This window comes from Lissotriton vulgaris, chromosome 1_1, assembly GCF_964263255.1.
Source record: "Lissotriton vulgaris chromosome 1_1, aLisVul1.2, whole genome shotgun sequence".
Classification (NCBI taxonomy): domain Eukaryota; kingdom Metazoa; phylum Chordata; class Amphibia; order Caudata; family Salamandridae; genus Lissotriton; species Lissotriton vulgaris.
The window spans coordinates 1,886,755,411-1,886,782,102 of NC_141685.1; the positions used below are offsets into that span (position 1 = coordinate 1,886,755,411).

Below are 26,692 nucleotides of genomic sequence, written 5' to 3' on the forward strand. Positions count from 1 at the left end.
AAGTACCTCCAGTAAGCGTCACAGAGCTGCGTTGCAGAGTGTTGTAAAAAGGGGTATGGCCTCTGAACACCTCTCTGCAACGCAGCTCTCTGGCACATACTGGAGGTACCTGGTGGGCTAGTTGGCCCCCAGGGACTCTCAGGATCAAGGAGGAATTAATTACCCAACTTAAAAAGCACCACAGGGTGTTTTTGCAGACATGTCACCTCAGGACACGCCCCCTTCCTTCACCATTGTGCAAACGTGCCCGTGACAAGTTGTAGTTGGGGAATTAATTCTCTTTCAATACTGAGGGTCCCTGAGGGCCAACTAGCCCTAGAGGTATCTCCATTATGCTCCAGAGAGCTGCGTTTGCAGACAGGTGTTCAGAGGCCACGCCCCTTTTTACACCTCTCTGCAATGCAGCTCTGTGGTGCTTACTAGAGGTACCTAGTGGGCTAGTTTGACTCTAGGGACCCTTAGGATTCAAGGGGACTTAATCTCTCAACTTAGAACGGCCACAGGGATCGTTTACACAGTGGTGAAGGGAGGGAACGGGGCCTGAGGTGACATGTGAAAACACGCCCTGTGGCGCGTTTTTAGTTGGGGAAATAATTCCCCTTCAATCCTGAGGGACCCTGGGGGCCAACTAGTCCACCAGGTGCTTCCAGTAAGCGCCACTGCACTGCGCTGCAGAGAGGTGGTCCAGGCTGTGCCGCTTTTTACACCTCTCTGCAACGCAGCTATGTGCCGCCAACTCCGGTACCTAGTGGGCTAGTTGGACCTAGGAACCCTTAGGATACAAGGGGACTTAATCTCCCAACTTAAAACGGCCACAGGGCTTGTTTACACAGTGGGGAAGGGAGGGGACTGGGTCTGAGGTGATGTGTGCTAACACGCCCTGAGGCGCATTTTAAGAGGTTGTTTTAATCCCCCTTCCCTATTATATGCTAGGGGTTTACAGAGGAGGTCATGCTAATCACAGGGAGACCCCAAGTGTTCCCTAGTGTACGTAGGTGTTTCACGGTATTCTAAGTGTCTTTTAGCATAGCACTGGCTCTAGGACTGGTTAGTCGGACTCAGTTACCACCAGTACCCGTCTGAAAAAGTTGAGGGTACAGGATATTTCCCAACAAGGCTTCTTTCCGCTCCTCTGTTTGTTCTTTCTGCACATCTTGCCTCTTCCTGCACTTGTTTCTTCTTGCACTTTTCTTCGTCTTTGAGGACTTCTGTTGCTTCTTTCTGCATTTCTTTTTTTTCTTTCTGTGCGTTTTTTCTTCTTTATTCACATGTCCTACCTCTGTGGGCATAGCTAGAAACTATCATTTAAAAAACCATTGAAATTCACTGAAAAAAACATAGGTTTCAGGCATGTTATACTTAGGAATTAGCATTTGAAACATAGGTTTCAGGGGCGTTACAGTTAGCTGGACATTTCACTTGTACAAAACCAATTGAAATTCCCCGTTATAGTTAGTTCAGCTAACGATAACTCGCGCACCCGCAATGCACTGCTGATGACGTCACATATTACATCACTCATGACATGATCAGTGACATCACTCATGACATTTATTGATAGTCATGTGATAGGACCATCTCCAGCTTGTTGGTCAGAGTTGAAATGTTTGCTACAACGAACATTGCTGTCTTGTTACTGTTACTCTGGATTCGGGCATTTTAACTGCAGAGAAAGTAGTATAGTTTGCCTTTGAGTCAGGTGTGCTGGAACTAGGTGTGCTTGAGGTGCTGCAGCACCACCAGTATTACTTTGCAGAAGTTAAATGGGACAATGGTCAAGAGGTCTTTCAGTTTTGTTTTGAGTTTGTATCATGTGCTGTGCATTCAAAGAGGTCAAACACCAGGCAATGTATTTCTTGATCTTTCCTTTTTAACTTGAAGAGTAGTGTTTACTTTTCCCTTCTCTAACTGCTGAGGGAATTTTGCCATCGACGAAAATTCTGCTGGGGTAAGGAGAGTGTGAAAGGAGAAGGTTGCAGTTTATCAAATAATTTCTAACGCACAACAAAATTAAAAATACTTGTAAATTAATGTTAGAAATGTTCCCAAAACATATTAGAAGCGCTTCGTGAGGCCAGCGGGAGCATCTTGTTGTGGACTTCTTGCCCAAGGAGACAGCGGGGCAGCCAGCGTGAGTCCCAGCCCCTCCCTCACCACCGGCAAGCGCAACTTAACAACTCGCGCCACCCGCTTCGCCGGTGACCCTTCGTGAGGCTAGCGGGAGCATCTTGTTGTGGACTTCTTGCCCCAGGAGACAGCGGGGCAACCAGCGTGAGTCCCAGCCCCTCCCTCACCACCGGCAAGCGCTACTTAACAACTCATGCCACCCGCTCTGTGGAACGCGCTTCGGGCGCGCGCCGGGCCAAGAGCAACCCCGTCCTAGCCCGTCATCGCCAGGAAGAGGCGCCCCAGGTACAACCCCAGGCAGAGCTAGAACCCAGTGCCACTTCCTTCCAAACGTCGACCAGAACACTCAGGATAAACCTACTACCCAAGGAAGCATTACTCACTCAGGGGGCATGTTTCCAATAGTTTATATGACCAAAGTCCCCAAATGCATTCCTAGGCAAGGCTACGAAAACAGCGAATCCCTACGCAACAAAGCTATCCACTGGTTGCGCCATGTGAGGGGATGCAGGTCAATTATACGGGAAGATATGGTCAGAGTAAGGAGTATTACATAGAGTAACTCCCAGACAGACTGCATCGAGCTGCAGTTAACCAACGCAGCACTTGCTGAGAATTTATTGGCTTTGGAGTTCCATACCCCCCCCCCAGAGACCTCAGCCATCCAGATTAGACGCTCCCCACTCTGGTCACCACTTAGGGTGCCAGAGCACGAAGCGCAAGGGAGGGCAGGTGATGGGTCTGGACTGAACACAGTCGATTGACTAGTTGGGGGCCCATTACAGAACACCTTCATTGACTCATTAGGAGCTAAATGTGGGGAGACTGTTCCTCATCTAAGCCCCTCTAATACTGATAGATCAAAGAGGGAGAGACCTAACAATGACCGGGCTGGGGCCCTCGCCTGTGTCATAGATAGCGAAGTTTGGGCTTTTGGGTCTAATCCTAGGGCAATTGACTTCCTCTCCTGGAACATAGCGGGTCTCCAGAAAAAATGGTCTCTCCCTGAGTGGAACGAGTTCATTGGAAAGTTTGATGTCTGCCTGTTCCAGGAGACTTGGAGCTTGGCTCCTTTGCATAAATCTGGTTACACCACGTATTTTATCCCAGCCACAAGCTTCAGGCCGCCCCTCCCGGGGAATACATATTTTGATCAACATCTCTCTGAATTGGTTTATCGTTATGCACAATCCTCCATCACAAGACATCCTTCATTTGACGATCAAAGGGCCAGTCAATGGCACAAATGTGGAGGTTTTTAATATATACGCTAGAGGGTCTCCTGGCGCCCAAACATCAGCAACCATAACAGCATTGGAGCGCGAGTTATCCTCCATCTCGCCTAACTCCAATATTATTGCAGCTGGGGACCTCAATTGTACATTCGAACCTTTGAGTAGGGAGGACTTTTTGGGAACCAATGAGGAAGACAATAAATGGGCCATACCGATCCTCAATATAGCCCCTATCAAGAAGTGGTCACAGAGGGCCATTCAAATCAACGTCTTAACATTAGAATATAACCTAAGAGCTGTAAATGGAAGTACACGCTCTGATCCAAACGGGGCAAATACCTTTAATAGAATTAGCTCCCCGTCCCGTATAGACTACAACTTGCTAGATATCCAACCCTGGGGTGACCTTCTAGATATGGATATCAGGCACACCTTGGACAGTGACCACAATCCTTTATGTATGCAAATCAACAACAGCTGGACACCCACCATTATTAAATCACCAATTGTCTGCATAATGTTGACAAAAGAGGTTTTCCCCTCAAATTGCAATCAACACCTTAAATGGCATAGGGTCTCACACCAGGAAGCCAAATTACATAACATTAGAGAACTCATCAACCAAAAGATCAAGGAGCTTGAATTAACCAATGGCAATCCCGAGAATCTATACACTTTTCCATTTTCCACATTTTATCAAAAAACAATAGAAAGGTTGGGATCGTTTTTTATCGTTGAAGAGAGTAGGGAAAAAAAGGAATGTCCACCAAAACCCACTAACCCCTGGTATTCAGCTACATGTAGGGAAAAGAGCCAGGCCCTATCTCTAGATCTAAGGAAAAAAGATCCCTTGACAATAAGAGCAGCAAGAAAGGATTACTCTAGGGCACAAGAGGCAGCAACGCGTAATTGGGAAGAGTCACATTGGCAGGAGCTCAACTTTGCCTCACAACAGAAAGACACCGTCCTGTTCTGGGAGCTGATTAATAAAGGGATTCGGAAGGGATCTGACCCAATCCCTAATTATATCGCAGGGCAACGATGGCACGATCACTTTTACAACATATATTGTGGTGATGTAGGCTCTTTGCCCTCTCAGACTGAGACCCTTCCATCTACCCTCGGGGCTCCCATACCATCTGATTTCTTTGATATTCATGAGGTAGACCTGGCAATAGAGAGTATAGCTCCCAGAAAGGCTGCAGGCCTGATGGCCTCCCTGGAGATCTGCTTTTGCTTGATCCAAAGCCATGGGCTCATTTCATTTTGCTCTTGATGAATCATATTGTTAGGGGACATGATGGTCCTGATTCATGGAAGGGTGCGGAGGTAGTAACAATCTACAAAAAGGGAATAGGGAGGACCCTGCCAACTACCGGCCGATTAGCTTAATCGACGTGATACAGAAGGTGGTTGGCAGGGTGCTCCTTATGAGGATAATGTTGTTGATGGAGGATGGGAACATCCTCTCACACTATCAAGCAGGCTTTAGACAGAAGGTTGGTACGATAGATCAGGTGTTCAGATTCTTCATGATCCACTGGAAAACAGTGGTCATTGGGAAAGGCAGCTTATATCTGGCCTTCATAGATCTGAAGATCGCTTTCGACCTCGTCCCACGTGTCAAGCTCTGGCAGGTCCTGTACGAACTGACTGGGCATTCCTCCTCTGATCCTCGATTTTATTAAACGCCTCCACGCAGGTAACTATGCAAGAATCAGGTGGGGCTCACAGGGGCAGTTGACGGAGAGGGTCGTGGTGAATAGGGGGGGTACGCCAGGGTTGCGTGTTGGCCCCGACCTTGTTTTCTCTCTTTGTGAATGGGGTGGTAGACCATCTAAGAGAGGATCCAGCTGATGCTCCTACCTTGGCCGGTGAAAAAACTCCTACACTCCTTTTCGCTGACGACACCCTCCTGAAATCCAAAAGTCCGGGTGGTCTGCAAAAACTCCTAGACAGGTTTAGCCTGGTTTGTGTATCTCGGGGTCTGTCAATTAACACCAGCAAAACAAAGCTAATGACACTTTGCCCATCGAAACCCTTTGGGAAATGGCATCACGCTTAATGGCACCCCACTTGATACAGTCAAGTCTTTTGACTATCTGGGAATCCGGGTCACCAATTCTATGACCAAGATGCTCCTGAAGGAATAAACGGGTGTTTGGGGCTATTCTAAGAGAACAACAACTCTCTGTAAGTAGGCCAGTAGCTCCCTGCCCTTGTGGTCTATGATGGCAAAGTGCTACCCTCGGCCTTCTACGGCTTTGAATTATGGGGCTTCGAGAATACCATTGATCTCGTAAGATCTGAAAACAAGTTTTTTAGAGGTTTGATTTCTCTCCCAACCTCTACTCCATTGAAGCCCCTATATCAGGACATGGGAAGACGCTCTATTAAGGATATTGCATGCCTCCGCCCACTACTATTATGGGCACGTATAAGAAGGACCTGGCCAATTATGCTGCTGCCCTTAGCAAACTAATAGCAGCAGATACAGGCAATAAGATCAAATGGATTTTCAACCTTAGGCAGCTTGTATCAGATATAGGGTTCGGGGAGGCTTGGGCAAATCAGGTTCCGCCATCAAAACAAGATTTAAAGAGAGCATACTGGAAATGGGTACAGGTAGAAGAGATGCATAATTCCAATTTGGGGAATCTCACCGAGAGGTTATTGGAGCACAAACCTGTCTGGAAACTTGAACCTTTTCTTGATTTTATCCGAATTCCAAGGGACATTGTGCTCTATATGAAGTTGAGAATTGGGACCTTTCCGTTAAATGAAACAACTGCAGCCTGGAAGCGGCGTAATCCATCATCTGCTTCTTGTCCTGGCTGCGCAGCTCCCAATGAGTTTACCGCCCACTTCCTCTTCGCTTGTCCAGCTTACAGGGCTGCTAGAACCAAATGGCTTAAACCTGTTTGCAAAAAGCTTGGTTCTAAGAATTACCGGGTGGCACTACGTATTTTAAAAACTGACACCGACTCCCTCACCTTGGACCGTGGTGTAGCAAAATACTTGGGCTGCGCATGGCTACTACGATCAAAGCTTCAAGTGAAAAGTAGCATCCAGGTAGTGCCCAGGTCCATCTTTTGATATATTGTTTTTATGGCTATTCAATTTTAATGATTTTATAGTACATATTTTTATTATAATGTAAAATGTTCAGCTGGATTCATTTATTATGTTGTATTGTGCAATGATCTTTTCAAAACATGAATTTAGGATGTACATGCTTTATGATAGTTTTTATCGAATAAAGTACATACAATACAATATTAGCAGCATGCAAAGAGCAAATAAGGCATATTTTTTCTAAATCTGATTTGCAATGGATTGCAAAGATTTTAATAGGATCAAACACACGAAAACACTGTACTTGTGTGATAAATACACACAGAAATTAAATTTTCACAAGTTATAGTTTGTTCGCAATATACGTCTTTAACATGAAAGCAGTATTCTGATGGGAATTGAATGGCTATTTCAAGACAATATGTCAATGAAAAATGTGCTCTCTGTACTTTGCAGTACCCTACCACTTCATGCTTTACACATATATTTGGGACAATGTGTTTCAAAATGCACCAACTAACATATCCTACAACCCCCACCATACTCCTGTTGAATGGAGGTGGCTCATTTTCTACACAATCACTTTATATAGTACTTTTTTCACAATCCCCATGACTTCATTGGTGTAACACTGATGGCAGCATCTTCACTCTGAACATTGTTGCAACACCGCTGCTTTGAGCAATTCCCTAGAAGTGATAAAGATTTAACTCTGGTGGCCAATAACACCACCTCATTTCCAAACATCACATTGGAAATTTTGACATTGCATAAGAGCATCAGATTTTGTGTTTTGTTTTGTAAGAAAAAGTATTCTCTCCATCTAGAATATAAATAAAAAAGAAATGCCAGGAATTTAGCTCTGGAGCAACTCACTGTTAAATGGAAAAACTCTGTCAGGTCCCCCTCTACATCTTGTCTCACCAATGCTAAATTACCAATATATAGTGCTGCAGTCAATTTCAGCAATAGGGGACCTTCAGCCATCTTTATGAAAATAGCCCAGAATTTTGTACACCCAACTATTTTGAAGCAGGATCTCCTGAGTGAGAAGAAAGTATAATGTGTAATAAACATACATTTGAGGTTCTAGACTACGGCTAAGGGCCTAATTACGATGTCGGTTGGAAACCTTCTGTACTTCTAAATTGAGAAAACTGATGAAGGTTTTATGAATGAAGAGTTACGACATTGTATATGAAGTTTTTTTCACAAACGTAGCTTAGTGAAGTTGTATATGAATCAAACCAATTGGAAGAATAATGAACATTATTGTGCTTTTTCCACTTAGTACCAATGGTGGCTCCAAGCAAAGTGCATGTGGATGTTGTAAATACCACATTAGTGAAAGTCCACTGGGAACCCGTTCCACAGTCAAGCGTACGAGGGCACCTTCAAGGATACAGAGTAAGTCACAGAAAAACATTCACATGCCAGATAAGGGCATTGTTTGAAATAGAGTTTTGTCATAAATTGATAACATAAGACGTTACATAGTATTCCCTGTGTGGTGTTTGTTGTCTTCGCCTGAAACTCCAGTACTAGTGTTTTGGTAGACATTAACATGCAGCATGACCCCACAGGCATAAGTCAAGTTTGCTGGAAAACATGCTTCTGGCTCCTGTGTGTTTCAAGGGTTTAATTTTAATGACAGTGTATTGGGATTGAACACTATAGCCATTTGTTTCAGGTTGGATATCAATAGTTTTCAACAGTCCTATCTGAGCCATTCCCTTCTTCAAAATTCAATCCATTGGTCTCCGCTGAGCGCTGTTAATGCGCCAAGAAATTACTCCGAAAGGCCCACTATCGAATCACAATTCTGGTCACTGGCCTCCCCAGAGCAAATTATTCTGCTGATAAGTGCGGTTCTTCGAACGATGATAAATACCTATTAGGGCTCCGATGCAGCACACTTAATTCATCCAGTTTAGGAGCTGAGCCAGCGTGGAAATGTATTCTCCCTGAAGGTTTGAAGCAGGTCCATTAGTCTTCTGAACATTCTGATCCTCGTGCCTCTTGCATGTGGCATCAGCTGTCTTTAGAAGACAGACTACACTACAGCAAGGAAAGCATGCCTGTGGGAATGGGTGAGACCGCTGCCTGTGCCACTGTTCACCATGGCTAATATTGTAGCAGGAATTGCATTTGCCTAGTTTGATGCATGAGAAGAGGAACGGTTGTACACCAGAACTATTTAACACCCAAAAAAAATGTTGACTCCCTCAACAGTAAAGGTGAGCAAGATACAAGTTCTTTAGGAGAGATGAGCCAGTGTGCAGCCAGCGGTCTAGAGTCACACAGCCTGATTCATCATAGACATGTTCTGCGAGTCTATAATAGCGATTCATAAGGAATCGCTATTACAGACTCGCAAAACGGGATTCATGTAGGAATCGCAAAAAGAATTGCGATTCCTACACATTCCTTATTTGCGATTAGCAAATTGCTAATCGCAAATAAGGAATATGTTCTATTCGCCCTGTGCTTTGCGTCACTGTCCATGTCGCGCGCTGTGCTCGCGCTGCCCGACTTGGTGACATGTCCTGTGTTCGATCTAACGGTCGGAAGTTGCCCGTTTGATCCTGTTCACGATGGTTGGGTTTTCTGCATCGCAACCTAATAAATTACCCTGAACCATACGACGCTGGTGTGCCGCCTCGTTACTTCATTTACAACATTTTTGGCGACTGCTGGAGGCGGAGGGTAACGCGAGGGAAAAAAGTGTCTGCCGGAAAAGACGACGCGAGAAAGAAAACCCGACCAGAGGAGATTTTCAGAAGAGAAAGCGGTTTAAAAGTGTAACGTAAGCCTCAACGGAAGGTATGTCACAAAATCGCTCACCGTGAAGGGAACTGTGATTAAGGCTGTCTTCGCCCCAAGCGTGACGGAGCGTTAACTGTTGCTCCTTGGCCCGTCGACGCAGGCGACAGCGCCCCCTTGGTGCCATTAGTCTTAAAAGGGAAATCGTATTTAAAAGAAAGGCAGTACCAGTGAGCCCCACTGCTCGGAGGGCGGAACGTCTTAAAAGGGAAACGCACAACTAAAGGGAAAGCGTTTTTTTTTAAACAGATACCACCGCAATTCTGCCTACAGTGACACACTCACTTCTATGCAAGTTCGCCTTTGTGTGTCACGCAGCCATTAAGACGTTTGTCATTAAAGACCACCGTCTTTGGCGGAAAGCAAATTTACAGTGACACACTCACTTTTAAATCGACCTCGTCACAGTGTGTTACTCAAACGTCGGTGACACACACACTTTAAATTAGGACATTACGAACATTGCTGAGTGTTTTAAATTTTGCTGTTTAACTTGTCCTCTTTCGTGATTTGTGCATTACTCCTGGGTATTCACTATGAATGTGAACAATGCTATTCAAGCGCCTGTCCCTTTTCTGAGTGCCCCTGGTGAACCCTCAATGGAATGGGATGACTGGTGTGAGGCGTTTGAGAATTATATCATAGCCTTGGACGGTACAAAGTTTTCTGCCATCAGGAAGAAAGCTTTGCTACTGGGTGCCCTAGGTAAAGAGGGACAAAGGGTGTTTAAATACTTGCCGAATCCGCCTCTTGACATTGATGATGTTTACAAAGATGCTCTGTTTAGACTTTATACTAGATTTGCTAAGCAGGAAAATGTTGTAATGCGCAGGCACAAATTCTACACTGCCCCTCAAAGAGAAAATGAAACAATTGATGAATTTGTTTCTAGGCTGAGGGAGCTCTCTGTGAAATGTCAGTTTGGGAACATACAGGATGAGATGATTCGGGACCAATTAATCGTACAATGTTTTAGCAAAAAAACACAGGAAAAGTTGTGGGCAGCTAAAAACCCCACCCTTACTGAGGCAATTACCATTGCTGAAGTCGCTGAAGAAAGCGATAGGTGTATGAAGGAACTTAAAAGAATACAACTGGGACACACTAGTTGTCAGGAAGTTGCAAGCTTACAGGCAGATGCTTCAGAAAGCATAGCTTTAATACAAGGGAGACAAACAAATAGGGGGGGGAAACCCACAACCTCTTTTAATAAAAGTGGAACAAGCAAGTTTAAACCGACCACAGGATCTTGTAATAGGTGTGGAAGTCCTTTTCATTTAGCTGATTCCAAGAATTGTACAGCTTTGTCCAGAGATTGTTTAAAATGTGGGAAAAAAGGGCATTATGCACGAATGTGTAGAACAATTGGCTCAAAAAAGGTTGCTATGGTTGAGGGTGAAGTTACTGATGATGAAGCAGAAGTAATGATGATTACGTCTGCTGGCAGCCTGGAGTCAACAGAGGGTGTTGTCCTATCTCAGCCTAAAGCGGATTTTGAATTGAATGGTGTTATTGTCAATTTAATGGTAGATACAGGGTCGCTTTACACAATTATCCCTAAGAAATTGTATAATTCATCTTGCACTGGATCAATTTTGGTGAAATCTGACATCACACTAAGGGGTTACCAGGGTGCGAGCATTGGTGTCCTTGGATACTTTGAGGCAAATATTAAGTTTAAAGGGAGGGTCACTCAGGGGAAGGTTTATGTGTCCCCACATGGCCCTGCTATTTTGGGGTGGTTACACCAATATGAGCTTAATATAAGGGTGAACCCGAGAGCTGATCCACCTGTAATGTGTGTTGAGGTAGAAAGTGCATGCAATACAGTTCATGAGAACTTAGAAATTATTCTTAAGAAGCATGAAAGCATTTTCAATGAGAAGTTGGGGGAGGCCATTGGTTACCAACATGTCATCAAAACCAAAAGAAGTGTAGCACCTGTGAAACACACTGCGAGGAAGATACCCCTTTCTGCAAGAGATGAGGTCAGAAAAATCATCAAGCAGTTATTAGAGGATGATATAATTGAGCCTGTGGAGGCCACACAGTGGTTGAGTCCAGTGGTGATCACACAGAAACCGGACAAATCCTTGCGCTTCTGTGTGGACATGCGGAGCCTTAACAAAGCAGTGATAATGGATAACTTTCCGCTTCTGAACATAAATGAAATTGTCCTGAGTTTGGGTGGAGGTAAGGTCTTTTCAAAATTGGACCTTCGCAGCGCATACCACCAGATAAAGCTTCATCCGGACTCAAAGCAATTTACATCGTTCATCACTCCGGAGGGCACTTACCAATTTAAAAGACTTCCTTTTGGCCTCTGCTCTGCAGCAAGCGCTTTCAAAAGGATCATTACGGATGTACTCAAAGACATTGAAAGGGTAGTATTTTTCCAGGATGACATCCTGATTCATGGTTTGGATATGGGTGACCATGATGTTATTCTGGATAAAGTTCTCACTGCTCTTTCAAGGGCTGGTTTAACATTGCGCAGGGAAAAATGTGTGTTTGCTGTTGAGGAAGTGGATTACCTAGGGTACCACGTATCTGGCCTTGGTATATAACCCAAAAAAGATCTTGTAAGCGCAATGTGTAATGTGTCTGAACCTGACGACAAAGACAAACTAAGGTCTTTTATGGGCATGGTTGAGTACTATGCGAAATTCGTAAAGAACTTTGCAGAGAAGGTTCAACCTTTGCGTATTATCATGCGGAAAGGGAAAGGTTTCACTTGGGGTGCAGATCAGCGGAATGCCTTTTTATTGATCAAACAAAACATATTAGATGCTAACATTCTTTCAAGTTTTGTGCAGTCATATCACACCATCCTCACTGTTGACGCTAGTTCCGTTGGGATTGGTGCGGTCCTAACACAGAAAGGGGGTGGCAAACAGAACACCGTTGCATTTGCGTCGCGTTCTCTGACTGAGACCGAAAGGAACTACTCGGTCATAGAGCGTGAAGCTCTTGCAGCTGCGTGGGCAACTCGGTATTTCAGGGTGTATTTGTGGGGAATCACCTTCACACACAGAACAGACCATAAGCCCCTATTGAAGGTTTTAGCCCCTGGGGGGATTAGGAACTGCTCTGGGAGGTTAGCGAGACTTGCTGTTAGTGTACAAGAGTTCACGTGTGGTGTAGAATACTTGTCTGGTTGGTGCAACAGTGTTGCGGACTGCCTATCTAGATTACCTGACACTAAAGAGCCGCCTAAGGAGTTAATGACTGAAAATGTGGTCGCGTTTTTAGATGACTTAGAAAGTGATTTACCCAGCTCCATATCTAGGAGGGAATGGATTGAGGAAATGGGGAAAGATCCTGTTATGGCTGGCTTAATCAAGATGTGCAAAGAAGGGGTGTCAAGGCAGAGTACGGTCTCACCTGCTCTTAGGCCTTATGTTCAGTTACAGGACGAGATTTCTTTACAGGGCGAGCATATCCTTGTGCGGGGAGAGAAATATATACCTCCGGTATCCCTTAGACCCCGTATCATTGCCCTGGCGCATGAGGGCCATCTAGGCCAAACCCTTACTGGCAAACGTGTCAAAGCTGATTTTTGGTGGCCAGGGGTAGATGCACAGGTGAAGGGTTGGGTTGAGCAATGCCAGCCGTGCAAGGAGTCTGAAAAGAGGTTACAGGTTTGTTCTAGGAAAGATGGCATGGGGAAGATTATTGCTGACGATGGTGTATGGCAGAAGGTCTGCATTGATTTCATAGGTCCCTTTCATGATCTGACAGATGCTGAGAAATTCGCCTTGGTATTGGTTGATTCAACTTCAAGGTGGGTTGAGGTTGCCTTCATGAAAAGCATCACTGCTGAATCCTCTGTTAAGGTCCTTGATGAGATATTTCGACGTGAGGGTATTCCCTCAATGGTGTTAACGGATAATGGTACGCAGCTTACCTCTGCCATTATGGAGGATTATTTTGTTTTTCTTGGTTTGAAGCATTTGCGTACATCGCTCTACAACCCACAAGGGAATGGACTTTGTGAGCGAATAAACAGGCTTGTTAAGGGCACTATGCAGCTCGCTTTAGCGTCAGGCCGCCCTGTGCAGAAGGAGATTAAAGAAATGCTGTGGGCATACCGCACAGCTGTTCATAGCAACATGTCTGGTACACCTTTTGAGCTCATGAGGGGGAGGGTGCCAGGCACTAAACTCATTCCTACTTGGCTACATGAAAAAAAAACAAGGTGGGAGGGAACATCCTGGGGAAAGCTGTCTCTTCAAAAATAGCTGAAGGGGACCTGGTAAAAGTAAAACCTGGGGGTAATCAAAGGATGTTCAACAAATTTAGGGGACCCTACCAGGTAAGGTCCGTAGTTGCCAATTACGTTAAGTTACAAAATGGTCAAACGTGGAACCTCCGCAGGGTAGCACTTTACCAAAAAAGGGTTAAGTCTGTTCCTTCAGCTCAAACTTCTAAGGATGTGGTTGCTGATAGGGTTTGCAGACCTCTTCGCTGTAAGGTTGCTCCTGCCTATTTGAAAGACTATGTGTAACTTCGTCTGTTTAAGGGAGGATGTGGGGTTGAATGGCCTGTTTTATCTTGTCCTGCATTCTCAAGAGTAAGTAATGTGTTCGATGCTGCTTTGTTTTTCCTTGTGCTTCACCTTTTCTTTGTAAAAGGTTACTATGAGCTTTTGACTTATTTATTCTGTTGTATCCTTTTCATTCTCTGTTTAAGGAAAGGAGATGTGTTATATTCGCCCTGTGCTTTGCGTCACTGTCCATGTCGCGCGCTGTGCTCGCGCTGCCCGACTTGGTGACATGTCCTGTGTTCGATCTAACGATCGGCAGTTGCCCGTTTGATCCTGTTCACGATGGTTGGGTTTTCTGCATCGCAACCTAATAAATTACCCTGAACCACACGACGATGGTGTGCCGCCTCGTTACTTCATTTACAACAGAATAACTCCCCATTCATTCCTATGGGCCAAAAGGCCCATAGGAATGAATGGGGAGTATTCCTTATTTGCGATTAGCGATTAGCTAATCGCAAATAAGATAGCGATTTAAAGGGTGCCAGGGGTGTCCAAAGGACACCCTGTAGCACCCCTTAAATGCAAATTGAAACAGGTGTTGCGCACACACATGTCCAAAGGACATGTGTTTGTGCAACATCCAACTTAGAAAAATCCTTTTAAAAGCATTTTTCTAAGTTTTTGCTATTTACCACGAGGTTTGACCTCGCGGTAAATAGCGGGCCGAAATTGCGAATTCGCTATTTCAAAATGGATGATGAATTGCATTTAAGGAATCTCAAATAGAGATTCCTTAAATGTAAATCATCGCAAAATAGCGAAATCGCTATTACCGATTTTTGCATTTGGGATGATGAATCCCAAATGCAAAAATCGCACTCGCAAAGGGCCAGATTCTCAGAATCTGGCCCTTTGCGAGCGCAAATCAACTTTATGAATCAGGCTGATAGTATCAACCGAGTCACTGAAGGACTCACCCATTTGATGGGGGAAACAGATGACATAGCAAAATAAAAATGTAAATACAAAAAATAAGCTAATAATTTCTTGACAATTATAGCGTTTCAATTTAGTACCTAACATAATTTAGCTGTGTTGAATGACAGTTTATAACATTTGTAATCTCTAAAGACAAATTCAAAAAGTTTTACTCAAGAGTTTTTTTAATCCATTGCTATGAGCGACACAATGGATAATTGCAATTGTAGTGTACAATTTGAACAATAATAGTATCACATATACTGATTAACAAACTATTTATTTAACCACATGCTTCAGACAGCACATTGAACTGAATTAGCTAGGTTTTTCCAAATGTTCCTGTTTAAAAACGTCAGTAGCACTGAGGAAAAAAATCTTCTAATGGATGACACATTTCAGTCAAATACAGAAGCTTGAATCTGAATGCCAAGGTACCAGATCTGCAATTAAACCAGAGACATTATTACCTCCTATGCCTGGTATTATACTCTGGGCCCCTGATATGTGCATAATTGTCTTTGAAGAGCTACAATAATGCACACGTTTAATAATACTGACAAACAGAATGTACATACAATCTAATATGTTAAGTTACATTAGCAGTTTTTGAAAGCGCTCAGCTTACTCCAACTGGAGCGTCCCCACACTAGGATTGCTACCCTATAGGAACAGGAAAAAACACAGCAACAAGCTAGCAGAGATCCTAAAAGGAATAAGGCACCCAAGGCAGAGACCGATGCCAAGCCACTGTAAGGTCTATAGGGAATGAACTCTGTCTAAATAGATAAACCTGACAGTATTAAAGAAATATTTCTACTACAAGTTAAGCAATTCAACTGTGATTCTATCATGAAAGGGGACAAAGTTATGGCAGCAGAGCACTCACATTTTTGTGTTCTGTGTTTATTTGAAACTGCAGTTTCCAGTAAAGAGAAAAAAAAATTCTTGGATTTTTACAATCCTACTGTGTGAAAGAAGTTTTATTTAATTGAGATTGTATTTCTCCATGGAAAATAGGGTGAGAGGTAGCATTTCCCTGGTTCACCTGTGGCCCTTTGGACATCTGGGAGGGGCCAGGTAGAGATATTTAGGTCAAACTATGGACAGGCACTTTCCTACAATAGATGTTGACGTTTAGCTGTCCTTCTCTACAGTCTTTGTGGTCACAGTAACCATCCATTTTGAATATAGTAAAAATGTACTTTGACTGCTTTGATAACGGCTCCGCCCAAAAATAAAAAAGGCTCACCTTTAGTGCCTTGCCCTAATGTAGATTATTTATTTAGCCAAGATTTTTCTACAGTAATGCATATTATTATTTCTTTTGTTTCTGAGAGTTGTACACAGAAGTTAAATTGGGAATCATCCCCTGTCTGATATTTCCTCACTTTCTACCACCATTTCTTGGGTCTAATCACAGGTCTTCGGAGTAACTCAGTTTTTAGGAGTTTCTTGCAGCACAAATCCTCAGGTTCTGTCCTGAGGGTCGGGTTTAAAAAAATATAAACAACTGTGGGCCTTCAATTCCTAAGGATCTACCTCCACGTTTTAGTCTCTTGCATGCTTGTGCAATGATCTGGTGATGTCATTTACCTTTTTGTAGATTCCTGGTTGAAACAAAATGAGGGTCAAAATTTCGTGTATATATACCCCGATCTTTTCTTCTATATGCTTTATGTGCCATTCAGAGACTTTTAGACTTGATTAACTTTTCTTCCATCACCGTTGAAGTGTTTTGATGCTTTCAGAGATCCAGGCACAGTCTAGGTACACAATTCTGGATTTGTTATATTTTGTCAACAAATGGGTTTTATAAGGGGAATGTATGTACCATATTAATGTAGTCCAGCTGTGCCATCACCAAGAAGGTGTGTGCACCGGGGAACATCGTTTACGACGCGGTTTTTACACCGCAGTGCCTTTACCCCGCAGCTATTACAACGCAAGTCGTTACTACGACTTGCGCTGGATGGCGCTGTGGGATAAGGAATCTTGCAATTTTATATTCCAACACCTTCCCTACTGTTACGGGGACTGGTGTTGGAATATAAAATTATAAGATTCCTAAATCCACACCCTACAACGCAAGTCGTTGTAACGACTTGCGTTGTAAGACTTGCTTGGTAAAGGCATGCGTTGTTACAACATGCGTTGTAACAACGTACATCCGTGTGCACCACATTGTGGCTGAAGTGGGTTAAGGGCAGGATCTTTTGGATCAAGGTTCTCTGCAAATTGATGTTTCGACTGCATCTTGAAAAAACCAGTGTGAGGCTCCGGCCTTGTGATATGTGCCTCAGCAGCGGAAACGTCTGCAGCCTGTGGGTGCTGTTGAGTCTGTTGGTGTGACAGTTACCAACAGCGTGGTGATTGACGTTGTAGGCCTGGTGTTAAGTCATTTATGGTGAGTGTTCAGTGCGTGACAGTGTGGAGGCAACGCTGCGCGTGTGTGAAAGAGCAGCCTGTAAGTTTTTTGGTATCCCCGCAGGTACCCTGACTGTCCGCAGCCCCTTGAGAGATTTTGTGCGTGGTCGAGTGCACGTGATGCTGCGTGTGTGTGAAATAACAGTCTGTGTATTTTTTGTTGTCGCCGCTGGTACGGTCACTCTCCTCAGCCCCCGTGTGAGCAGTGTAGCAATATGTTCTGGTGTTTGGCTGCTCCAGTCGACGTGTTTGCCCGCTGTGTTGTCAGTTCCACGACCCACATTGTCGTCAACGGCGAATGCACCGCAAATTGCCAAAAGCACCGCCCGCGTTATTGTAACGGTAGTCGCCCCCAGAAGGCTTGGCGCAAGGGGTGGAATCCAACTTGGTTTTAGGTGCGTCCATCGCTGTCTGCAGACGCCCCCAGCCCTACGCACACGCCCACAACGGAGTCCTGTGAACGCTTGTTTTCCAGGATTTCCGCGCCCCATTTTTTCCGATTGCCCATTCAATACCGTGCACATTGCTGTACGGCCATGCCCCCATATGCCCACAACGGAGCCCTGTGAACTCTTCTTTTACAGGATTTCCGTGCACTATTTTTCCCGAATCCTGCTTGAATGGCGCGACCATTGCTGTATGGCGTCGCCCCAAGCACAACGCACACGCCCACAAGGAAGTACTGTGAAGGGTTTTATTTTCGGAATGCCGTTGTAATACGTAGCGAATGCCCCGCCCATCGCTGTATGGCCATGCCCCCAGCACAACGCACACGCCCACAATCAAGTACTTTGAAGGCTTTAGTTTATCGCTGTATGCACACGCCCCCAGCAGAACGCCCCGAGCAGAACACCCACGCCCACAAGGGACTACTTTGGCCCTAAGTTTCTTTTACCCTTCTAATGTATATGGTGGCCAGCTGTATAGCCTATGTCCATCTGCTGCAACTGTCCTTTCCAATGCTGTATTGGATGTTGTGATTGGTGCTGTGGTTCCTGAGATAACCCGCCTCAAAGGTTTGGGCTGTCTCTTTATAATATTAATATGGATATGGATGGATCACACAATCTCTGGTAATTCACAGTTAGAGTGAATGGCGATGTTCGTTTCTTTAAGTAATAAGAGCTTTCCACAATGTTTTCCTCACAATTATCCACTCATAAAGACCAGAAAGGCAGACATGATACAACCATCGCAGAATGCTAATGTATCCTACCAGAAATGCATCGTTAGTCACCATTGTCTTTTTTTAGATTAGCATTTTAAATTACAACTATTTTGTATTAAAAAATGCGGTTAAATGAAACAAATTGCACCTGGCTTTTCTGGAAAGACTGTACATGCACAGTGCTCACATTTTCATGAGCCATCTGCATGTATTTTCCTATTTTATTATTCATTTAAATTGAAACTACATTCCATGTATTTAGAGTGAATTATAATGCGTGAATAATTTATCTTGGTTACAAAAATAACAAGTCTAAATGCTGCCAAGCAGAGTAAAATTAAGAGCGCCAGCTAAAGAAACATAGAATTTAGCAAGCTGGAGGCAGATAAAATTGTTCTAAAATGTACAAACGTTATGTTTTCTGACACAGTTTCTGCACATGTGATAAATATGTAACCTATACAGCATTTTTTAAACAATCTAGCTATAAACGGTTTCTGATTTTAAAAGGCACTGTTGTCCTGCTGCAAATACAAATGTTGTAAAAGATTAAATTGCAGGCAGTCGCTGTTTCGGGGAAGTAAGGCGGGCATCCGTGAAGTAGGCGTTAGGCAGAGCTTAATTTGTAAAATAGTAAGTGCAGTGACCAAAGGTTTCTCAGAAGGCAACGGCTGGCGCTACGAATATCAGGTGGCCCAGTCTTGATTCCACACGATGCCTCTTTAATCCACCTCCGTACACTTGCTCCCCCTTTATCACGCTCATTCAGATTCTTTTTCTCCATGTTTTCTCCCTTTGTCAATGTTTTTCCATTTTTCTTTTCCTTCTTTTTTTCCTCTTTTTGTGGTTTTTCTCTCTTATGCTTTTGATCAAAATCTGTTAGAGAAAAATAAGTGAAAGTCACCAAAAATGAGTGCTGGTAGGCTCATCCTCCAACCACTGCTCAAATTAAGCACCGGACAAAGAGTTTTTTATTTATACACACATACATTTATAAGCAGTGAAAAGCAGTGGTGTAACAAAACTTGAGAGGGGCCCCTGCAAAATGCATGGAGGGCCCCTCTTCCAGACTTACTCGGGAGCTCTCAAGCCAAGTTAGTGCGCTGGGTGGGGGGTCCTGGATCTCAGACCCCCCTGCACTGCGGGGACCTTTGTTACGCCACTGGTGAAAAGTCAAAGTAAAGTATTCGACTACAGTATGATAACCAAGTCACATTTCCCTGGAAATAAATGTGTCTGATTCTCCATGAATCCTTTAAGATGATCGATAAATCAAAGTGCTTCCTTCCCAATGGGGTCCAGGGGGGGGGGGGGGGCGACCGAAGGGAGGCCTGCCCCGCCCGGGGAAATTTGGGGGCCGGGGAAAGGTGGGGAAGGGGGGTAGAGATGGCGCCGCCCGGGGACAGTTTTAGGTCTGGTAGTATTTGGGCTGGGGGGCGGGGCTTGGATGGGCTTCCTTTGGTCTGGGCTGGGGACCCGCCCGGCCACGAGGCAGAGACACCATTTTAAGTGAGGTGTCTCGGCCGCCGGGCGGGGGTGGCGTTTAGACAATTTTTGGGCGTTTGGACAATTTTCTGGACTTTATTTGGCCTGGACTTTGTTTGGGAGGAGATGCCTCGCTGCAACGGGGCACGGACTGTTCACGGAAATCGCTGGTTTGGCAAGGCTCGATTACACCGTAGAGGACGCAGCTCAGGCAGAGGCGAACTACTGACTGCTACTAATGGCTACGGGTTTTTCCCGGCTGGCCGGACACTTCGCTGGTGCAGGGACGGGCAGGACACATCGCTGGAGGCCGGAAGAGCTCGGGTGAGCAGCATGCGGCTCCGTGCGGCCGAGCGGATGGGCCTGTTCTGCTTAGTGCGGGCGGTCAGGCTCCCACGTGGGACTAGGTGAGTCCCGCTGCCCCTACCCGAAGGGTCCGTACGGCCGCCGGGGTTTACTTTGGGGCAGGGGAGAAGAAAGTCGGAGGTGCTTATTGGGGTGATTTCTGCTCTCTCTGCATAAGGGGTTCTCGCATGTTTATTTGCATGGCATTGGGTGTTGATTGTAGGGTACAGTGGCATAAGGGGTTGTCTTAGGTTTATCTGCATGGCATGGGGTGTTGTTTGTGAGGTACTGTGGTGGGTGGTAATGGGGTACCGGGGGGAGGGCGATTTGGCCACATGGCCTTGTATTTCAGTATGCTGCATGTTGTAGTAGGTACCCGGTTGGGGGATAAGAGGGTATAGTGGGCTGTGGGACACGTGGTTTGTGGTATGAGCATTGTGGCGGTACTGGTGAGTTGGAAACGTAGCGTCGCGGTGCAGGTACCGTTGTATTGTACTGCGTTGTGGAGCATATCCTGGGGTGGGTAGCAACACACTGATGTGGAGAGCGTAACACTGAAGGGGATAGCATAGTGCTGTGGGGTGGTAGTGGTGTAGGCTGGCATTGCCCCGTGATAGGTACTGGTGTTTGGGGTATCGGCGCCACGCTTCTGTGGTTGCCAGCTTAAGTTGGGAGTTTACGGACTGCGCAGAGGCTGTCGCGTGACTTCCGGGCACTGCTGTTGGCAGGAGGGCACGGGGTAAAATGGCGGGTGACACCACAGAGCATCTGTCAGCACTGAGGTTATCGCATTTCGGGCGAACATAGGCTGAAGCCGCTGAGCTGGATCCTTTTTGACCGAGGTCATTATACAGTGGTACTTCCACAATGTTGGGGGCTGTATTCTCAGGGCGGCTAATTGGCGGTGTGAACAGTACAGGAGCGGGATAGTATTGCAACGGCGGAATGGCAAGGAGGGAGAGCGGGGCGGCGCCTTTCCGCGTATACATCCTGTCGTGATGCAGTGGTTACAGAATTGACATAGGCATCACGTTTGATCCTCGTTGTGTTACATAGCAACATTTCCTAGGAAACGAGACGCGGTTATGGCTGCTATCAGAAAATCGCCGGGCATTTAGGCAATGATGCATTTTAGTCGGTTCTATTCGTATTTACAGAATGTGGAATACAGTTGGTGTCATTTGGTAGGGTCGGGTACATGGTTATGGGGCCGGTCGCCCACGTAAGATGTACTGCGGCTGTATTATTTTCCTGCCTGTCTTCTTGTACGGCCTCGCGGCATGAATTGCGTGCAGTATACATGTGACGACCTCAGTCAAAGCACAATTTGCGTGCAGTAGACGTGTAACGACCTAGGTCAAGGCCCCTTATCCAGAGCTCGGGTTTTGCGTGTGTCTTTGCGGCAGGAGACCGGACTTGCCAGGTAATCATCCTCTAGTCCCCTCCGGCATGAAAACTGAGTCAGCATGTAGGGGACAGGAGCTCGACCGGTACTACGAGAGGGCAAATTCCAGAGGGACAGTTTAGCCCTTCCCCTCCCTCGCGCCTGTCAAACCCGGAGCGGAGCGAGCACGGGGGCCCGTACTGCTCCCATTACTGCGGGTATTGCTACACGCCAGTCTCGGGGGCAGGGGAGTCGAGAGGGGGCTGAAAAAGCATTGCCCCGGTACATTGAAGGGGCATTGAGGGGATCGCCCTTGTCAGGGCTTTTGTGTGATCGTGGGGCGAGTTTTGTATGGTCACCGTTTCACTCTTCCCGCAGGCTTCTCCCTTTTCTGTTGTTGGTGTTCCTTGCATCCGTCAACCATGCATAATTTTATCCCATGAGCGTGATCGTTTCCCTCTGGGGAACGCCGGGTTTTCAAATATGGCTCGTGGGAGCTACGGCTCAGATTGGCTACGGGTGGGTGCGGGAGCTTGCGCGGGCACAGTGGCGCCAGCAGCGGAGTTTAACAACGTTCTGGCCGTGTTCCGGCCCAATATCGCTTTGACGGGGGGTGCTTTTATTAGTGCTGGAATTTGGGCTGAAGCTTAGACATCGACTACACCATTTGATAGACATTGCTGTTTTATCACTCACTGCCTTATAGTGCCAAGTATGGTATTGTACGGACATGTAAAGGGCGCATACTACCCCTGGCGAGGTGCCAGACAGCTTTTCAGTGGGTGGCTTGCTACTCCTGAACCTATCAAGGATTAGTAGGGTGCAATATGAAAGAACTTGAATGGTGGCTAGGTTGGCGAGTTCTTTGGTTTCAGGGGGACCGCAGAAGGATAGTGGAGGGACAGAAGTTTTGCGTTTATGTAGCGCAAGTACAGTCTGTTTCGCACGAATGCCATCGAAGACCTAATTGAAAGGCAGCTCTTGGTACATTGGTGCTACACGGCTTTGCTATAGAGCAATGCAGAGTTGCCCTTGGCGCCTCAGTTTCAGTGAAGTATAGCTAGTACTGGGCCCAGGTTACTGTTCTGCATTTTGGGTTACGATCCCAAGTGCAAGAAGATATACATACTTTTTCTTTACGGCTTACATTTTGCTGATCTTTTCTATGCAAAGGCGCGTTGCGGAGTCCCACGCTGATATCTTCTGTAGGACCATTTTATTAGTGAAACAAGGTGGCTGGCGCATAGAGTTTATGGTAGTGACATTTTTCAAAATTGCAGGCCTAGAGTGAAAAACCTGACAAAATATCTGCAAATGCACTTGTGTATACGGAGAACAAAATTACCGTTTACATGGGTCGCGGGCATTTCGAGTCGCGCGTGGGTGAGAGGTACGTTTTTCCATTTTATTAGTAGGAAACGGGGTGGCGAGCTCATGTAATTTGTATGAGTGTCAATTGTCACGTTTGAAGTACTGGAGTGAACAACCTCACCGAATATCTGCAAATGTACTTGTGAATACGGCAAACAAAATTGGCGTTTCGATGGGCCGCGTGCTTTTCGGTTTGCGCGGGAGGGGTACGTTCTTTGTAGTGGGCTTTTTCCTGGCGGACAGGCTCTGGGGGTGACGCACGGTGTGGAGGACTTCTTTCTGGGCTGAGAGGAAGCACGGTCCCACGTCAGTGTGGTCATTCTCCGTAGTGAGCTCGACTCCGTGGACAGGGAGCACGCCCGCCGGAGGACAGGGGGGGTCGCAACGCACAGTGGGGTCTGGCGCCGAACGGTGCCGCTGCCATGTCGGGGGCTGCGGGGTAGGGTAGGTGACGGGGGAGGTTGGGGGCACTGCGGCAGGGGTTTCTTCCTGGCGGACGGGCGCAGGTGTGGGACACGCATCCGGAGGGCTCCTCTCTGGTGGAACGGCCGGCTTTGGCGGACTGCCTGCGGGCGCGGAGCGGCTTCTCAGGCCTGGTGTTGACTGGGGGGCCCTGGGCGCCGGAGAGGGTGCACGGCCCCGTTTTAGTGCGGCATACCTGTTGGGAGCTCGATTCCGCGGCCAGGAAGCACGCCCCGGGGGGGGGGGGGTGGTGACGTCAACTGAGGGCATGGCCCTATACAGTTAGTGTCGGAGGGCATGGCCCTATGCAGGGGTGACGGAGGGCATGGCCCTAGGCATTGGCGAGGGAGGGCATGGCCCTACGCAGGTGACGGAGGACATGGTCTATGCATCGGTGACGGAGGGCATGACTTTCTGCAGTGGCGAGGGAGGGCATGGCCCTATGCATGGGTAACGGAGGGCATGGCCCTTGGCATTGGTGACGGAGGGCATGGCCCTATGCATTGAGTACAGATGGCATGGCCCTATACGTTGGTGACGGAGGGCATGGCCCTATACGTTGGTGACGGAGGGCATGGCCCTATACATTGGTGACGGAGGGCATGACCTTATACATTGGTGACGGAGGGCATGGCCCTATACATTGGTGACGGAGGGCATGGCCCTATACATTGGTGACGGAGGGCATGGCCCTATACGTGGTGGTGGAGAGCATGACCCTATGCGTTGGGACGGAGGGCATGGCCCTGTGGAAAGGGGGAAGACCTGCCGGTGGTTAGAAGGCATGGACCGGACAGCACGGGGCTTGAGGGGGTCCGCGGCGCTCCATATAGTTAGGGGGTGGTCCTGCCGACGGGGTCATGCGGCACGTCCCGGGTTAAGGGAGGGGGAGTCCTGGGGGGGGGTCGAGGACCGTTAGCACGTCCCTCGAGTGGCGGTTCTTCCTAATATATGGGGGAAGAGCAGGAGAACTGTTTGGATTATCGGGGGGTAGGTCAAGCACAAAAAAGTATTTAGCCAGGTGGAGAGGCAAAGTGACGTTATGCTAATTGTACTGTTGTGGATTGTGGGAATCAGTTAGGGTAGGGGGTGGGGGTGAGGCAGGAAATTACATATGCATGAGGTTTAGATTGTGCGGCGCAGGCCAAGGATGTTATTGTGTAGAATGCACCTGCTTCCAAAAAGGCGGCCTTTATCACACTTACATTGAGCCTCGGGTCGGTGCTTTCTTCCCACCCCTCCCCCCTTTCGCCAATGGGCCCCAAGTTATGCACTTGTGTTTTGTCAGTCACACCAGATGGGCGCGGGTAGTTCAATGTCTTGCTGTCACTTGTGCTCTGTTGATGCTGTGGAGTTCGGAGTGCATTAGGAAATTAGTACTCACTTTGTTCCATTAGATTGTTTAGTGCACTCTAGAAGGTGACCCTTGTTGCAATGTTCTTTCATAGCCACATCATGTACACGACTCTAAAGTCATGAACTTTAGGTTTTTATTTCTAGTTCATAAGCTATTGTTTGAATCTTGTATGCATCCTGCCCCGAGGAGTAACATTACTTTTGTTCAATTAGGATTTTTCTACAAATCCTTGTTTCATCATGCCCAGAGAAATAACCATCTGGTGGCCCCTCAAAGTTCTCAATCTAGAATCCTCTTTGGCTCCAACATTCGATCTGAGTCCAGCAATCAAGAAGTTCACTTCGGGTTCCCACCGAATTTAACATTTTTATAACGATTTTATTGATCCTGTATGTGTTCATTCCGTGCAGTTGTTTAATTTTCTCTCCAAATTGCAAATTTCTGAGGGTGGATCAAATTCGTGACCTCTCTATCTGTATGTGGAGGTTTTAATGCCAAGTTGGTTGGGAATCCAAGGGAGGGAGGGTTTTCGAAAACGGAACTTACTGGCAATTTGGGGGCCGAATTGACAAGACATCTAGCTGAACACGATTTAGGTAATTTGGTTGACACCCTTGGATGGGGAAAGCGTTCATTACCAACCTTTAGAGGACAAAGTCGTGTTTCAATTATTGACTACATGTTTGTTACCAGGAACCTCCTCCATAGGTTTATTAGACAGGAGGTCATGCAGATCGAGTGGGGAAATCATAACACCCTACTTATTTTAGAGCATTTGCCTTTAGGTAGGCTTAAATCCCCGGCTAATGCTATTTTTCCAACACAGCACTCCACAGATGGTCTTCAGCTCATCTGGCAGCTTAAAGATCCAACAGGTGCACTGGCTATACTACTGAATCAGCATGAGGAGCTATTTTTAAATTGCTTGGCAGAAGTTTCTGGAGGCGTTATTTCAAACTGTTATGACAGTCTGACCAGGGCCATCAAACAGTTCCTTCTTAAACCATTAGCGGCTGAAAAGGCGGACCCACGACGATTTGACGAGGTTTGCTCTACTGGAAACTGAGGCAGGCACTGTTTGCCATCTTCAGAATACAGACTGAGGTTCAGTCTGCTCACTTAGTATATAAGACCACTCTCAAATTTAGGAAGGAGGCCCGACACCAAAAGGACTGTGAAGTATTGGAATTAACAGCAATGAGGAATGATAGTAAGATTTTTTTGAGACACAGTTAAGGGAATCAGGCTTAGGATTGTTCCTGAAGGCCTTTTGCGGCAATGCAATATTTTTAGGTTCGACTGGGTTACACATTTTTTCATCAGTTACCATCTAGAGGAGAATGCAGCAGTGACTAAATGTCTACAAACCAGGCTAACAATTCATTGCCTCTCACTGTAACTTTGGCTGTAGAAAAACTGGCTATATGCCAGAATTCAGAGCGGAAAGCACCAGGCCCAGATGGGATCCAAATGGAGTTTATAAAATGTTATATAGACCTAGGGAGCCTCTTGATTACAAATGTTTTTAATTCCTCCTTGAAAACGAGTGTCCCAAGCTCTTGGACTCTATCATCTGTTGTGCTTATATTTGAAAAGCAAGATTGTATGTCCCCTGAAGTGCTACAGGCCTATCACCCTTATAGATAGTTCAGTTAAAATTGTAGGCGGAGTGATTTATAATCACTTAGCCATAGGGGCAGAATAATATTTTTTCCGCCGTACAATGTGGGTTCTGTTCTGGACTGGGCACGGAAGAGCAGAGTCTGAATTTAAGTTATGTAGTAAATAAATATGTATTTGTTAAATGCTGCCCTTTATGCCTTGCCTCTATGCATCTTTCTACGGCATTTGACTCCATGAACAAGTCAAAGTTATGGCCAATGTTGTTGGACCTGGGTGTGGAGTTACCCCAGGCACATTTTCTCCATAGCTTGAATACTGGCTTAACAGCCAAAGTGCACCTGAG

At 46.2% G+C, this 26,692-nt stretch overlaps 1 protein-coding gene across 16 annotated transcripts in view; it reads left to right on the forward strand.

Moving 5' to 3' along the window:
• Positions 1-26,692, forward strand: part of NRCAM (neuronal cell adhesion molecule) — a 967,670-nt gene that overhangs the window by 818,435 nt on the left and 122,543 nt on the right. For all 16 annotated transcript variants that reach the window (XM_086919453.1, XM_086919434.1, XM_086919444.1 and 13 more), the window contains one exon: positions 7,729-7,844. In XM_086919453.1, coding sequence (XP_086775579.1) covers positions 7,729-7,844 — 116 coding nt within the window. The remainder of the gene's footprint in view (positions 1-7,728; positions 7,845-26,692) is intronic.